Raw genomic sequence first — 16,849 nt, 5'->3', positions numbered from 1 at the left:
AAATTTGGTCAACATATTTGTTGGAAAGAAAGCATTAAGGGTGTATTTGAACACATGGACCAAATTTTAAAGAAAGTTAAAGTAATAATTGATTAATGGTGTAATTATGTGTAATTTGTTTAACTATTTAAAGATATATGTTGTGTTTGGAAAAATCTAAATAATGTTATGAAAATGAAATTAGAGACCTGATTTAGTACTTCCCACGCATAATTTTAGTAATATTATCATTTAAAAGGTTTTCTTTTTTCTGTTAAAAAACTATTAACCATACAGACCTAATTGTTAAGTAACTTGTTGGCTAATCATTTGCTATGTCATTTATACGTATATATTAACTTCTTGAATATGCTAAATCTAACTTGGACAATTGTTTAAGTAACAAACTTAACCACTCAGACCTAATTGTTAGGTAATTTTCAAATAACAAACTTCTATTTTTTTTTTTTAAAACATAATTTCAACTAACAAACTTGTTGCTTAATCACTTTATATAATTTACACACACACACACACACACACATATATATCTACTCCTGGAATATGTTAAATTGTATTGATTTGTGACTTCACTTGTACAGAAAGCAAACACGCTACGCTAGATTATCTTAAATCCTAGATTAGATATTATAAAAAGCATATAAGCAACCCCAAACCTGTCTCATTCATCTTTCCATTTCAAAACAAATATCAGATTTTTATATAGGATTTTCATAACTCAATTTAGTGTTGTAGGGGATCTAACCCATGGAGCCACGTGGCACATTCAACGTCTCTTGGTTTGGGCTCGAGTCTAGTATCATTAATGATATTACATATCTCAATTGCAACACTAATAATAATATTAATGAATTCTAGAGACCGCCGACTTTGAAAAGATGTGTATTTAATGTAATCATACCTGTCCTCGAACCAGAATGCCCCTATTAAAGCTTGTAGGCTCATGATGGCTACCCTAAGCGAAATCTCAAAGGTCTTTGAGACTCATGTAAATGGTTTGAGACTATAATTATATAAGTCCGAGGACATGAAAGAAAAGAACTTTTAGTTGATATTCTATTATATCTTGTATTGTCATTTGTAATATTGACATATATTCAAGAATCCTTATAAGTGCTTAATGCTAAACGGATTAAGCATTTATCCAATTAAACGCGTTTAATTATACAATTTAAATATCACTAAAACAGTAAGTGTCATTTAAAATAAAATAAAATTTTAAGTGATAGAGATTTCACTAATATTAAAAAAAATTATATTTTAATTATGAATTAAAAACTACAGTATAACACTTAAAATTAAACTCAGTACTTAATTTATCAACAATTATCAGTGCTATATTTTGACATGAGTCACGGGATAGTCCCGAAAAGCTTCGCTCGAGCGATTATGAATAGACACTCTCTCAATGAGCTTACAGATGTACGCCATGTGGCACTCCAAATATTATATATATACACACACACACATATGAGCATAGCAGTGTCATGTTGTGGGTGCTCGAGTCTGATATTATGTTGCACGTTCAATCAAAAGTTCTGAATGCCAGCTCAATGTAAGAAGGTTCTTGTAATATATATATATATATATATATATATATATATATATATATATATATATATTTTGTATAACATAATACATCTGAAATTTTATATATATTTTAGGCATTGACTTGTCGCTTTACCGTAGAGAGCCAATCCGACATTACTGATCTAAATGTAGTAATTATATTTATATTTAATTATACTTTGTGTGCTGGGTTGAATTGAAATATGAGAATTAGAATTTGCAAAATTTGATAAAAAAATAATTCAAAAAATTGATTCAAAATTTTGTTAAATTTCATCAATTTCAATTCCAATACTCTATTTTCATACAAAGGAATACATTCTTAGTCTCTTTGTAATAAATATTATAAAGAAAAGACACTTCTATAAAGTATTGTATTGGTATTCCACACTAAAACTTTATCAGTACTTCTTAACAATTATCCAACATTTCATGATCTTGTCTACTATTTAAAAATAAATTTTATTATTTTGGACACTTAACCCACACATTTTATATAATTGATTGATATATCTCGAACATATTTTATATAATTTATACACTTGCCCTATTTGATATGTATTTTGTTTTTGATGTTTTTGTTTTTGTAAAGTATTGTAATAGTGAATAGTGAAAAAAACTTGTTTGGTAAAAATAATTTTGTTTTACACAATGTCAAAACTTTTCTTGAATAGTGGCAAAAAATCGAAACACCAATTTGATATTTTTATATATTTTCACGCTGTAGCGTTTGGTATTATAGTCATGAAAAATAATATATATATATATTTTTAAAAACTCTTAAATGACATTTTTAAACTAATTATTATATTTTTTAAACTTCCATCACTTTTTTTTTTTTTATCAAATATGTTTTTATATATTTCTTTTAAAAATTCTTACAACAAATAGAAGTTACTAATCCTGTTTTTTATTACAATTTAAAACATTCTATAACAAAACACTTGTCTTATTTTAAAGTTTTGAATTATAACAAGATGCCATAAACTTAATGTATAATCAAACAAACCCTTAGTCAATAGACTAAAACATCTTTCATCTTATATAAAATAAATACATAACAGTCTTGAAAATAATACGTAGTATTGCAAAACATACAACTTTAGGAATAAAAACATAACCAAAATGATAAAATGAAATAATAATATCAAATATTATATAAGATATACTTTTTATATTATGTAATTTTAGCATAAGATTTACAAATTAATTATTAGTCGTGTTCGTGTCGTATTTATATTCTATTAATTTAGAATTTAAAGTCTCGTATTTGTGCTTCTTAGAATATATATATATATATATATATATATATATATATATATATATATTTTGCATGTTACAACTAACAGCTTGGAAACTTGGAATGGAACACAATCCTGTAGCCTTGCTTTAATTTCAAGTCGATTTATATAATCATTATTATAACCATAAATACAGATATATATATCTATATATATTATATATATATATATATATATATATATTTATTACAATACACACCATGTGTGAGTGTAACTGGCTCAAGTATTCTTTGCTTCTAAAAACCTCTGTGGCGAACTGTTCTATCCTCCAACTCGATTCAATCTGATACCCCTCAACGGTTTCTCAATCGTCTGTAAATTATCCACAACCCCAGAAGAAGATTTCAAATTCTTGTGCTTCGCAACATTTGAATACACACAAAATTGAGTTCATTCAACATTTGAACACACACAAAATTTTCTTTTCGGAAAACGTAAAAGACCCGCCTGTGTTCATCTGTGTTTATTTTATTTTATTTTATTTTATTTATCGCTTTTTGGTACCAGAAGAGGGTTTGAGATGGAAAAAGTTCATAATTTTTTTCGGGTTCTCGGATTGGATTGCGGAGATTTGATGTGGTTCTGAGATGGGTTTGAAGTGATTTAATAGATCTGGGTTTGTTTGGTGGATGAGGACTGAGGAGACCTATGGAGCCTCCAAGTGGATTCTTGGCTTCTCTGTGGAACTTTATTTGCTTCTTGCCTTACTTCATTGGTCTCCTTATTTTAGGTTGCATAAAAGGTCAGTGACAATTTTTTTTTTTCCTTTTTTGTGTTGTTTTTCTTCTTCCTTCTTGTTCTGGTAATTGTAACCTTCTTTTACTCAATTTGGGTATATAGATTTTATGCTATAGATATTTATACATTTTCTCGTTTTGAATAAATTTGGCCTTTCAATTTACAATTTTTTAATCAATTTTATCAAATAATTTAACTATGCTTCAAACGCGGATGGTCTCTGTTCGTGTTTGGTATTGTCACTCTTTTTTTTTTTTCTCCACTTAATTTGGCTATATAGATTTTCGGCTATACATATTCATCTCTTGAATAAATTTGGCCTTTCAATCGACAGTTTATGTGTAAGCGTTATCAAATTATTTAACTATGCTTCTAACATGGATGGTCTTTGCAAGTGTTTGGGAGCAAAGCTATCATTTTTATGCTGAGGAATGGTACGATTGAGAGGAACCAAAAAAAAAAAAAAAGTTCATGTTTTTCCAGTTTTTCTTCATGTATCCAATAACTATTATTAGCCAAAATGAAATTTGGGTTTTTTGGGTTTGAAGTCCTTTAGTTTTATATTAGTTTGTAGTATGTGTGGGATTTGAGGTTGCCTAGAAACTTTTGTCTTCTTATTGTTTTTCTCAGCATGATTATATTCTGATTTTCCTAACTGTGCATTTAATTTGTGATGCATTAACAAATTTAACAGTAAATTACAAACCTCCTCTCCTATTTCCTGAAAAGAAAGAAGTAATCGTAAGAAACACTTTTCATTTTCTCGATTTGGAATAAATTTGGCCCTTCAATCGACAGCTTTTGAGCAAGTGTTATAAAAAATAAATTAACTATGCTTCAAACATGGATGGTCTTTGTAGGTCTTTCGGAGGAAAGTTGTCATTTTTATGCGCAGGAATGATTCAAAATGAAATTTGGTTTTTGGGTTTGAACGCCTTCGGTTGTATATTAGTCTGTAGTAAGTGTGGGATTTGAGGCTGTCTGGACATTTTGTCTTCTTATTGATTTTGTCAACATGATTGCCATTATGCTTATTTTCCTAATTGGGCAATTAATTTGTGATGGCGTTAACAAATTTAATGGTAAATTACAAACCCTCACTCTTTTTCTTGAAAAGAAATAAGAATAAAAATAATAACAGTAAGGATCAAAGGATTGAATTTTGCAGTTTAAGGAACAGGATGTGTATTACGGACTTTACAGTAGTTAAAAATATGTCTTGCTATATGATTTATTTATGTGTCACCGTAGGAGGAAAGATGATTTAGATTTTCTTTGCTGAGTGATGATTGTAACTCGAGGTTAATGTAATAACCTTGCAGGTATCATTTTCTGCCCATTGATATGCCTTATCATCACAATTGGAAATTCCGCAATTATTATAGGTCTTTGGCCAGCTCACTGTTTCTGGACATATTATCGGATTCTGGGGTTAGTTCTTTTATATCTCACTTCTAATATCCTTGCTTAGCCTCATTGTATCATGTATCATGTATCCTGCACTGATTCCTTTTGCATTTTTTAATGGCAGAGCTAAACAAATAGGGCCAGTTTTGAAGCTTGTACTCTGTTTAGGCATTTCTGTTCTCTTGATTTTGTGGCCAATTTTTGGTATTGTTGGGAGTATTATTGGTGGTGCAGCATATGGCCTTCTTGCTCCAGTGTTTGCCACTTTTAAAGCTGTTGGTGAAGGGAGGACTAATGATTTTTTCCACTGTATTTATGTATGTTTAAACATCTTAAATTTCAACATCATTTATTATCTCTCTGTCCCTCATTTTGTCTTATGTTGCCTTTTCTTCTTATTTTCTTAGAAGAATTTCTTTTTCACTACTGTCAGGATGGAACTTGGGACACTGTGAAATGGAGCTTTACTTTTGTCAGGGATTTTTTGGATGTGTGTTATCATTCCTACTTCTCAGTTATGGATGATCTACAGCGTCCAGGGCCTCCAGAGGGAAAATATTATGAGATAAGGTTGGTTGTTGGGTTTGATTATGGATTGCCTCTTGTTTTAGCACATACTAATTTTTCTTTTGGCCAATGAAACTGTGAATAGAAACCTTCATTCTCATATAAAACTCTTGTATGGTGAACACATAGGCATCAATAATCATAGTTCTCCTTCAGGCCTGTATGCGGAACATTTATGCTATCATACTTTTCCTTTCAACTCTTCTCTACCAGTCTCGAAATCTTGATCTAGAGCCTGGGAATTCAGACCCAAGACCACTGGGACAAAGGTAGACCAGTTTTATGCTATCATACTTTAAAGGCTTAACTTCAGCAAGTGCCCTTTTGACTTCCCAATTAGGTTGAAATTCATTGTCACCACGTGCTGGCTCATTACTTATTTTCAGAAGGCTGAGAAAATCACCCAGTGGTTTATTAACTAACCAGTTCTAAAATAATAAATTCTATAATTACCATGACACTGACAAAAAAGTGAATATTTTTGTTAGTCGCCCAATTATTCATAACGAGGGAAACATTGTAGATGCCGTTAATCATAGAATCAAGGCAGGATGGGTTAAATGGTGGAGTGCATCTAGTATATTGTGTGATAGGCGTATCCCCTTACGATTGAAAGGGGAACTCTATACAACAGCTACTAGACCAGCCATACTTTATGGTACCAAATGTTGGGTAGCTAGGAAACAACATTTGCATAACGTGAGTATGGTAGAAAAGCTAATGTTGAGATGGATGTGTGGTAAGACTAGAAATGTCAAAATTAGAAATGATCACATTCGGAGATTGTTGGAGTAGCACCAATTGAGATAAAACGGGAGAAAATCGGTTAAGATGGTTTGGACATGTGCAAAGAAGACCTTTAAGTGCGCTGGTTACGAAAAGTGTCATAGTCCACGTTGAGGGTAATACTAGGGGAAGAGGAAGACCAAAGTTAACATGGGTAGAATTAGTTAAGAAAGATATGATACTATGTGGCTTGACTGCGACTATGACCTTAAATAGAGTGTAATGGAAACAAGGGATTCATGTAGCCGACCCCAAGTAATTGGAAAAAGGCTTGGTGGTGGTGGTTGTACCATCGCACTGACAATCTACTGCAGGCTACCCATGAACCATGCAGCTACCGTAACTATAATCATGCTGCAGCATGCATGGCCTGTGGTCTTCCCGCTGTTCAGCAATCAAAATGAATTATGTGTTTTCATTTTAAGTTCTTTGATGATTGATTTATAATCTAAGTGGGAGTCTAAACCCTTTCCGTATCCGTATTCCTGTAGTTGTTATGCCTGTCTAAATTATTAACCTAATGCTGAAGTTCAGCCAGTTGTTAGAAGTGAAAGCTTACAATGTTTTGTGGATATGAAATAATACATATAACCTCTACAATTACTTTAAAAAATGGTTTACATTGGTGACTGTTCCTCATAGTGATATAGTTCATTTGTTTGACAGAACCTTTTCACAAATTGTCTTGCAGAGTACTTTATCTTCCTGGGGCTCTTATAGCTGGTGTGCTTGGTTTCATGGTTGACATGCTGGTCATTTCACTTGTTGCCCTTTACAAGAGCCCTTATATGCTGTTCAAGGGATGGCACCGTTTGTTTCATGACTGCATAGGTCGGGAAGGCCCTTTCTTGGAGACAATATGTGTACCATTTGCAGGTCTTGCTATCTTACTCTGGCCACTGGCTGTTGTTGGGGCTGTATTAGGCTCCATGGTATCAAGCATCTTCTTAGGTGCTTATGCAGCAGTGGTTGTTTATCAGGTTACACTGCCCCTTCTTTCATAGTTTTTAATGGACTACCATATGTAAACGAGTATTCAGAAATATCTTAACCTTTTAACTTATTTTTTGGTCATGGCTCCATTTTATGTTATGATTTCATGATAAATGATAAATTTGTGCTTTTAATGGACTACCATCTGTAAACGAGTATACAGAAATATCTTAACCTTTTAAGCTATTTTTTGGTCATGCCTCCATTTGTTATGATTTCATGATCAATGATAAATTTGTGTGTGGTCAAATTCTCTTGAACAAATTTTCATAATTTTTTTTATTGTGTGGTTTACAAACACCCCAAGGAATAGTTTATATATATGTATGATAATGAAATTTCTTTCAACGCCAAATGCTGAGAACTATGTTAACATTTATGTACATGAATTGCAAGCTATTCTTAAAATTGTTGTTTTTGGCTTTGGGTTACAGGAATCCTCGTTATGGTTGGGACTTTGCTATATCATTGCTTCATTATCCATTTATGATGAGTACAGCAATGATATTCTTGACATGCCAGATTGGACCTGCTTCCCTAGGTTGTAATCAATATTCAATTTTCTGATGGTTGTTTCTTCTTTTATAAACTAAAATTGTTACGCAACATACATCCAGGCCTCGATACCGAAAGAAGGCTGAGCTATCACGAGGCAACTCTCGTGCAGCATCTTTCTCAAGGCCGGACTCTTTCCGAAATCCACCTTCTCGAACAGCTTCACTCAAGACTCCTTTGGTCGAGTTGAAGCCACTTGAGGTATTTGTTAGCACTCCATTTGCATGTTAGAGGAATGAATCTTTTAGTAATGAAATTCTGCATCTAGTGCATGCTAATGATGGACAAATCAGTTTAGTTAATTAATTATTATTATTATTATATAATCTTACATTTATTTTGGATTTTAGGGCTAATTTCAACTTAATTCACGACTGCTGTAGTTAATTGATAGCTTATTTAAGGAGTGTCAACGCCAAGGGGAAATTATGGCTTCTGAAGGACTAATAACACTTAAAGACATTGAAGATGCTAAATCTAGTAAAGATAGTGGCAGGGTGATAAGTATAGGTTTACCAGCTTATTGTCTCCTCCAAATGCTTTTACGTTCTGCACATGCCAACTCTGCTGGTTTATTGTTAAGTAAGTAAAAGAAATGCATTTCCCGTTTAGCGTTGTTTCTTTTCCTCGTCCTGACATAATAGGCAGCTTTCAAAGATTTGACCATAAATACTTGTTTTCATCGGTGCAGGTGACAACGTCACTGAGATAACTAGTACAAACAGACCCAAAGATACATTCTTTGATTGGTTTCTTCATCCACTCCTGATCATCAAAGACCAGATTAAAGCTGAAAACCTCTCTGAGACTGAAGAGAACTACCTAGGAAAATTAGTGCTGTTGAGTGGTGTTCCTGAGAGGCTGAAAAAACCAAATATTGGCTCACCACCTGAATCTGAGCTTAAACGAGCCGAACTTGATGCGCTAGCTCGAAGGTATTGATTCAAAATTTTCAGTTAGGGTTTGAATTTTGTTAAATAATATATTGTAATTCTATTGAAGTTGTAGTTCCTTGTTACTGTATTTTTTTCTCTATTTTCCATGAAGGCTTCAAGGGATCACCAAATCTATCTCAAGGTATCCAACATTTAGGCGTCGTTTTGATTATAGCATCAGAACCATATCTGAAGATCTTGCTAAGAAAAATGGTGGCAGCAAACCGAGCAATGCCATTGTCCGGATATTTAGCCAGAAATCTTTTAAAAGCAAGACAAACTACCCAGGGGCGAATCGAGAGTCTCAACCAGTTATCGAAAGAGATGTGGAAATCGCATGATACAAATGTTGCATGTAACCTCTGTTCCATCTTTGATTTTGTATCCTTTTTCATATTAATTGTAAACTTTGTTCATACACAAAATTCCACACTATTGTGTTTCATTTCAATTTGCCAAAAGACACACTCAACTATGGACAGATCCTCTTTCCTAATTCAAGAGGATTAGTTTGTAGTAGAAGTTTTTCATGCATACCTCTCCTTAAAGGACTTGAATTCCCAAAGAATCACTGAAGTCAGTGTATTTGAACTTTTAGCATCCTAGTTTTTAACTTAGAAACTACAAATTAGATGTCTGATGAACATCTGTTGGAAAAGCCACTGTGATTAAATGGAATATGTTTTCATTTACATTTATTTATATATTTATTTTGACAAGTATACTGTCTTATCTTTATAGAGATATTTAGGTATATCCACTGACATCCTAAATCTTTGATAGATTTAGCATGAGGGTGACAGTTTTCAGTTTTATTTAATTTGCATATGTGTGAGGAATCAGGATCACTGGGATCACAGATGTCCGCAATATATAATAAATATATTACATTGTTTCTGTGCCGGTAATGTAACATGCAATAGCAAGAGCCATGTGACTTGGTGGTATTTCTTTTATCTCTCAAAGTGGATGGTAGAAGGTTTGAATCTTCAAAAGAGCAAAGTGGGGGTGTGAAATTTTTTGCCAAATATACATACAACATGCAATGTAAAGTTGTTGAGTTAGGTAATTATTGTAATTTGAAAGTTGTTGCGGTGTCATGGGAAAGAATTTGAGAAATTTAAGTAATAGCTTTTTATGTTCTATCTTCTCTCTCGGTAATTTCATCTTGACTTTATGATATCTGAAAATTTAGACTCTGCGTAAATGCCAAAGCTGCGGGACAGACGAAACAAGCTGAGAGGATATTAAAAATGTAATCTTTACATTTGCTTCACTCAATTGAACAAAGATTTGCTTTTGAAATCTTATGTTTGTGTAACATCCGTGGTAATCCATTATTACGGTAGTAGATGTTGAGAAGTCTCAAGACTAAGCACAATAAAAAATTATATATATATATATATATACGCACACATTTGGAGCCTAACCTATGGCTGTCTAGATTTAGAAAATGACGGAGACAGGAATTTGCGGACAAGGAACTTATGTGGGCTATGTTGTGAAAGTACTGAGAGTTTCTGTGGGGTATGTTGTGAAAGTACTGAGAGTTTCTGTGGGGTATGCTGACCATCTTCAAAGTCTTCTGCCTGGGATTCAGAAACTGTGTGCATGTGCGCTAAGTTTTTGAAGCTGCCTGTAGCTTCTTCAACTTGGCCATTTCAGGAGGAAAATACTGTCATGGGGCGCTCTCACGGTGAGCTCGTGTCTTCATCTGAGAGATCGAGTGTCGTATGTCACATACACTTGATTCAACAGATGAGGGTGCGAGCTCACTCTGAGAGCGCCCTTCATAGCATTGCATTTTCACTAATGCACCCAAAAATCCTATAACTTGGAAAGTAGAGAATAAATAACATTATAGAGTACCTACAAACCTTTAACTTGGAAAGTTCATCAAAACACCCAAAAATCCTCAAAATGGAGAGCATACCATAAATAACAACATTAGAGGACAAGCAATTAGTTTGAACTTAAGGTTCAGCATTCCTCTCACTTATACAAATTGAAGTGTGACAACATAAATTGAAGCATCAATGAGCTGACAGCCTTGCATCAAATAATCTCCCAAACTGCCTAACTTAGTTCGCATCCTCGTGTCATTTGGGAAAGCTGTAAAAATTACATAGAGAGAAGAAGAATGCCGTCTATTCCTTCTTTCTAGTGTCTTTCTGCTGCCCCTTCTTTCGAATTGCAAGGCAGAACCGCAGGCGCCAAGCATCAATGGCAGACTCCGGCACCAAGAATGCTAAACCCCAAAGAATAGAATGGGGCCAGTAAGGCGTGCAACGTGGTTCATAGCCTATCCAGCGCATTGCAGCTTGAGCATAGCCATCTGTTGATGGAACAAAGAAAGAGGATCTCCTAATTGATGCCATCTTTGTTGCCACGTACAAGGGCACCTATATTTAAGGAACCCATAAGAGGATAAAAATGAAAAACAAAAACAAATATTGACATGTAACACATATGATTGCCTAAGAACATGAAGTTCACAGACACTGCTCAAATAAGAAATGTCTGTCTTTTACACACACGCGCGTATAAGTATTATGTTTTCAACAATTAGAAATCATTGAAGTTAAAAGTTAGTAAAGTATTATAGAAGCACAGTCCTTGATGCAGATAAGAGTTGCAGATAAAGTGAAGCAAAGTAAGGAAAACTTACCCAACAAGTAAATCAATAAATAAAGGAAATATCTTTTAATCACAATAAAAGTAACATAAAGAAGATTCAATAATTTGGGGTACCGATGGCAAGGCACCTTTCAAGCTGGCTCCATATAGGCCATTTTTTCTTTTTAAAATGAAAACATAGTTTTCATAAGAAAATTAAGTAAAATGTTTACCTAAAAGCTAATACTATATTCCAAGCTTATAATAAAATGAATTCTCCAATTGTTTGAAGCAGAATGCAGGTTGTAGTTGATACCAATTTGAAAAACATATAATTGGAAACACCAGATTTTGATCACATTTTGAGAGATTTACACATCCATTTAGGTGATTAGAGACAATAAGATGCTAGATAATGCTTTATAAAATTGGGTAGGAATTAGTTTGATCACATTTCGGTATTTCTTACAATCATCTAGATGGTCAAAATCGGAACCTTTTCCCATTTTTTTTTTTTAGTTGTGAGCCACTTAAAGAAGCACATATCCTTGACATATCCTGAATTCCTGATTTGGAGAAACTTGCATGAAAAGCGATGGTGCCGATATGATTTTGTTGGAACTCTTCAAGTCTGCCATGCTACGACTTGATACAGTGTTCCAAAATCCAATGCAGTAGCATTTGAGAGTCAGAAGACCAGGAAAAGCTCCACTGTCCTGCTACTTTAAAAAAATGAAGCAAAAGCTCCATGCACCTCGAAAAATATTATATCCAGACAAATATTAGAGCATCCCATGTGCTCTTTTCTTTTTTTTTTTTTCTTTTTTCTTTTTCTTTTTTTTTTTTTTCTAGTTGGGTACTCACACACACATGCCTCCACTGAGGCTCGAACCCCTGACCTCTCTTTGAAAAGTAGGAGCTTGGTACCGCTAGGCCATTGGCCTGTTGGTCCATGTGCTCTTCTTAATCAAAAGATGTGGAAAAAAGGTAGGGCATCCAGCGGGGGAATGGATGGAGTTACATGGGGCTGATGGGGAGCGTTTGCCTCCACTAATTTATTTTTATTTATATTAAATGCCTAGAATTTTGCTAAAATTCTAGTAATGCCCCCACTAAATTTTTGGTAAAATCCCCTTTTCTGGTAGCCTGGATAATTCTTATCTTATTGTTGCTCCAGGCCAGCCCCCTCAAATAATATTCAGACTCCATCACTCGGGGGTGGGTGGATGGGGGATATTCATGGTCCATTCAGTAAATTTTTTAAAATTTTATATTCATTAAAATCTTTCAAGTTCAAATTAAGATTAGAAGAAATGAAAAAATTAGACTGGGTGCCCAAATTATATAGACTTGAATCTCACAAGTACAATTTTATGGTAAGGAATTGATACAACAATAAATAGAGAGAAAGAACAGATATTCTATAGCAAATTCTGATGTCTAAAAAATTATGCAAATAATGGTGATAAAGGCATATCGTCTACACTAGCATGAACTAGGAGAAGCAAGGCCACAAAGTGGGGCTTATAGAAGTCAAGCATACCTGACACTGCACATCAATACCGCTCTTCCTGTACTCTACATAGAGGCATCTGGAGAACTGATCAATATATCTGAAATTGACCCACCAGTATTATCAATCCGTTAGTCAGATTCAAGTAAAACCGTTTATACTGAAATACTTTACAAATACATTCCCTCACGAACACAGAAGTGAAATATTGAATCCAATTCTCCCAATGGGATATAAAAATAAAATGGAGTGGGAACACGAAAAAACAGACATTTATTAGGAAATCTCAAAAGACAGATAGCATGAATTCAACACAAGCAATGAAAACCATCATTCTGATGTTATACAATCTATATGTAAGTTGAAATCGGATCTGTAAATCATCAAGAGACTTAAATATCCATTTCATTTCTGAGAAGCCTTGCGAAATAGATAAGAAAGCTATGTAAACACCACACTCGGTACCTATCAACCATAGGAAGGGAAGTGGTTTGAAGATCTTATATACATGATACTTAGAATATGCAGAATCGGTTTTTGGGTCAACTTTGAGGTCCAGCTGAACTCAGTACAGAAGTATCTAGGTTCTGAGCCATATGTGGGAAAGCTCTCTGAGTCTACTTTCTAATTGAACAAATGAAATCAAATTTGGACTTCTGTAGATAAAGATATAGCCTGAGAGGTGTTTTTGGAGACTGAATTTTCTGCACTCGAGAAAAACCCACAATTGTTCATCAAGTATTAAGGTTTCAAGTTTTCTCATATCAAGGTAAGATCCATACCACTTGGCGTTTTTGTGCATCAAAGTTCAATCCAATGTGCAAATTGTTTAAAGTATTTCTTCATGATTCTAACAAACAGTTTTGATTTGTCAAAACAGATAGGACTAGTGTAATGGCCAATTTTGTCTCATAGAATAACCTAGTCAAAGCTTACTTTCATGCTTTCTTTAGAACTAAACAGAACCTACAAAAGCTTCAAATCTCTTTTCCTCTACTTTTCTACTCAGTTTCTTAACATCCAAACACGGTAAAAACAAAATCATGGAAGAAGTAAAGCAAAACACCCATAAGTTACATGAAAAAAGGAACAGAATTGAAGAATGCTTACGCTTTCGTGGCCGCATATACGGCATAAAGAGGATCAGATGGGATGACAATGGCAGCACCAGAACCAATATTCACAATGGCACCTTTCTTTCTCTTGAGCATCCCAGGCAAAACTGCCTGTGTCACTTTTGTAGTCCCTTCAACATTGATTTTAATCAAATCAGCCAACAACTTCTCATCCACTTCATGGAAAAACCTCGCATATGGGTACGAAATACCCACATTGTTAATCAAAACCCCAACTTCTAAACCCTCAATCGCTTCACGAATTCGATCAACCCCTTCGTTTAAATCACCAGAGAAATCAACCACCACAGTCTTGATCTGAATTCGCTTATACTTAGCTTGGACTGACTCCGAAACCTCCTTGAGTTTATCAGGGTTTCGACCCACCAGAACCAAATTCAGCCCCTTACGCGCCAACTGAAAGGCGAAACCTTTTCCGATACCGTCTGTTGGTCCGGTGACGAGTGCCCAAGACCCGTATTTCTTGAGATTCTTTGCAGGTCTGAGGAAATTAACATAAACCCATTTCAGAATAGCTGAGAAACATTTCAATAGAGATATAGATCCAAGACCCAAAAGCAGAAGAAGCCAGACAGGTTGAGATTTGAGCTGGTCTAGGGAACAGTGCTCCATGGATACAGAGTGGTCGAGTTCTTCTGATATGGGATAAAAGAGATGAATCTGAGAAATTGGTTTTTGATTTGTGGCATTAAATAAGAAAACCCAGAAACGAATTGTCAATTGATTGCATGTGGGTGGGTAGGGTTAGTAGTTATTGATGGACTAAAATAAGAAAAAGAGAACACAATAGGCGATGAAATTGAAGAAAGGTGATATCATGATAGTTAGGAGGAAACCGTTGAGCATTCAATAGAAGTACATGTGAGAAGTGTTTGGATTGGGAACTTGGACTCCTTATCTGTGCTAATCAGTTGGTTGTGGTAGATGAGCTGAATATTTGGGGGTTAGGGGTCTTAAATCACAAAAATAAATAAATAAAATAAAACTGTCTTTTGATTGATAAATAAATTTTTCCCTTTTTGATAAAAAATTTGTTTATTATTTATTTTTAAAATTATTTTTTATTATCTTACTTTTAAAAAAATTTATTTGTCTTATGGGCATTTTAGTTAGTCTTCAAATTGAAGAATTATCCAAATTTTGCTCAATTTGAGAAATGTGGGGGAATTTTTTAAACACAAGTTTTTTGCACTTTATCTTTTTTTTAAATAAGTATGACTCAGCACAGTATTGCTCATGTTCATACTCATTTGAGAAGTAGAGGATTGATACCGTTCGGCCACAGGCGCATTGATTCATACCCTATAATTTAAATTTTGCGATTTCACATTTCAGGTCCCAATACTTACTCTCCTCCATCTTTGTGTGATTTAAGTCTAAGTCTTTTTCAATTTCAAGTATAATTATAAAAATGGTTCAAGTCCATATCACTTTTATAATTGATTGATGTAACAAATGGAATATTTTAAAAGAAAAGAGAACCTATCTTATTGACAACTATACAAAAGTCATTGTTAAAAACTCTTTACTGTAGTCACCAAAATAAATTGATTCAGAATTTATGCATCGCAGTATTACTCATTAATTATTCACATAAATTTTACTTGTTCTAGAACCTCAGTGTACCAATTCTTTCAAACCAAGTTTCAATATTTAGGAGGAAAGGGAAGGAAGCAAAGAATAGTTTGACTATAAAAAAATATGTATAAACATTGAAATGAGAGATTAGTATGGAAGTTTGTAAAGAGGAAAAAAAAAAAAAAAAAAGAAGTTTGGAAAAAAATGTTGTTGAAAGCATAAAATTAAGTAAAATAATAAAACTAAAAGAAAAATGATTTGTGTTGCTTTGGATAAAACATAATTGCAAAAACAATAATTTGCATTTAGGGACAGATTTAAAAATTTATATGAGGGTGGCAATTTTTATAGAGTGATTTTTTCATAATTTTAATGGGACAATTTCAAAATTTTATTAGTATAAATACAAAAAGTTACAAATTTAGAAGTATAAAATGAAATAAAAAAATATATATATTCAGTAGGGGCATTCGAAGATCGAAACCTATTTGTATTGTTTTGGGGGTGATTCGTTTCGTGGTGGGTTTGGGAAACCAATTTATATATTTTTCGAGAAAATGAAGTTGATTTAAACTTGGTTTAGAGGCAAAAGAAATAGATAAAAAGGACAACCCAACAAAAAGAAATAAATTATATTCACCACTCATGTGTATAGTTTAATTACATAGTTAGCCCAAGCTGTAAATTACATTAATCATTCATACATCATACATAAAAAAAGACCGACTTTTGTAACCTACTTAAAGATCCGAGCTTCAAAGTATCAAAGGCTACAAGATGGTGAAGATTCGAATCCTATAAGATCAAATGAGTGAGTGATTATTTTGCCAATGATCTTTGGAAATAGTTATGTAATTACATCAAGTTAAATGATGGAGTAGGGTTATTTGCATTTTATAAAAATAATTCAAATGCTACAATTAAATTTTTTTCCTAGCGCCTCAAAGTATATTGAGCTGGTCGGCCCGGTAATTCCTTAAGTAAATACACTTATCATCCATGCATGGTACTAGTGATATTTCTTTTTCTTTTACCATTGACTAGTGGTATGTTTTTTTTTTTCTTTTTAAGGCGAAAGATAAAATGTTGTCACTTTTTTAAAAGTATTGTGAGATTTCTTTGCAGTACAAATAGAAAAATATATATTTACCATTG

At 33.4% G+C, this 16,849-nt stretch overlaps 2 protein-coding genes across 2 annotated transcripts; one reads left to right on the top strand and one right to left on the bottom strand.

Moving 5' to 3' along the window:
- Positions 1-3,064: 3,064 nt before the first annotated feature.
- Positions 3,065-9,570, top strand: LOC132315701 (uncharacterized membrane protein At3g27390-like). The gene is made up of 10 exons (XM_059814059.1): positions 3,065-3,612; positions 4,931-5,039; positions 5,140-5,332; positions 5,449-5,585; positions 7,060-7,348; positions 7,796-7,902; positions 7,979-8,117; positions 8,300-8,498; positions 8,608-8,851; positions 8,964-9,570. Exons 1-10 carry the CDS (start codon positions 3,519-3,521, stop codon positions 9,190-9,192), a joined length of 1,740 nt encoding a protein of 579 aa, XP_059670042.1. The 5' UTR covers positions 3,065-3,518; the 3' UTR covers positions 9,193-9,570.
- Positions 9,571-10,693: 1,123 nt separating this feature from the next.
- LOC132315703 (very-long-chain 3-oxoacyl-CoA reductase 1-like) lies at positions 10,694-15,049 on the bottom strand. The gene is made up of 3 exons (XM_059814063.1): positions 14,091-15,049; positions 13,011-13,080; positions 10,694-11,253 (listed from the first exon to the last, which is right to left on the bottom strand). The coding sequence occupies exons 1-3, from the start codon at positions 14,726-14,728 to the stop codon at positions 10,999-11,001; spliced, it is 963 nt and encodes a 320-aa protein (XP_059670046.1). The 5' UTR covers positions 14,729-15,049; the 3' UTR covers positions 10,694-10,998.
- Positions 15,050-16,849: the final 1,800 nt, after the last annotated feature.

This window comes from Cornus florida, unplaced genomic scaffold (genome assembly GCF_030987335.1).
Source record: "Cornus florida cultivar Cherokee Brave unplaced genomic scaffold, ASM3098733v1 CherokeeBrave_3.0.0_Hap2_Chr07, whole genome shotgun sequence".
NCBI lineage: Eukaryota > Viridiplantae > Streptophyta > Magnoliopsida > Cornales > Cornaceae > Cornus > Cornus florida.
Note: the sequence above shows the minus strand (reverse complement) of the source record. Positions and strands in the feature narration are given on the sequence as shown.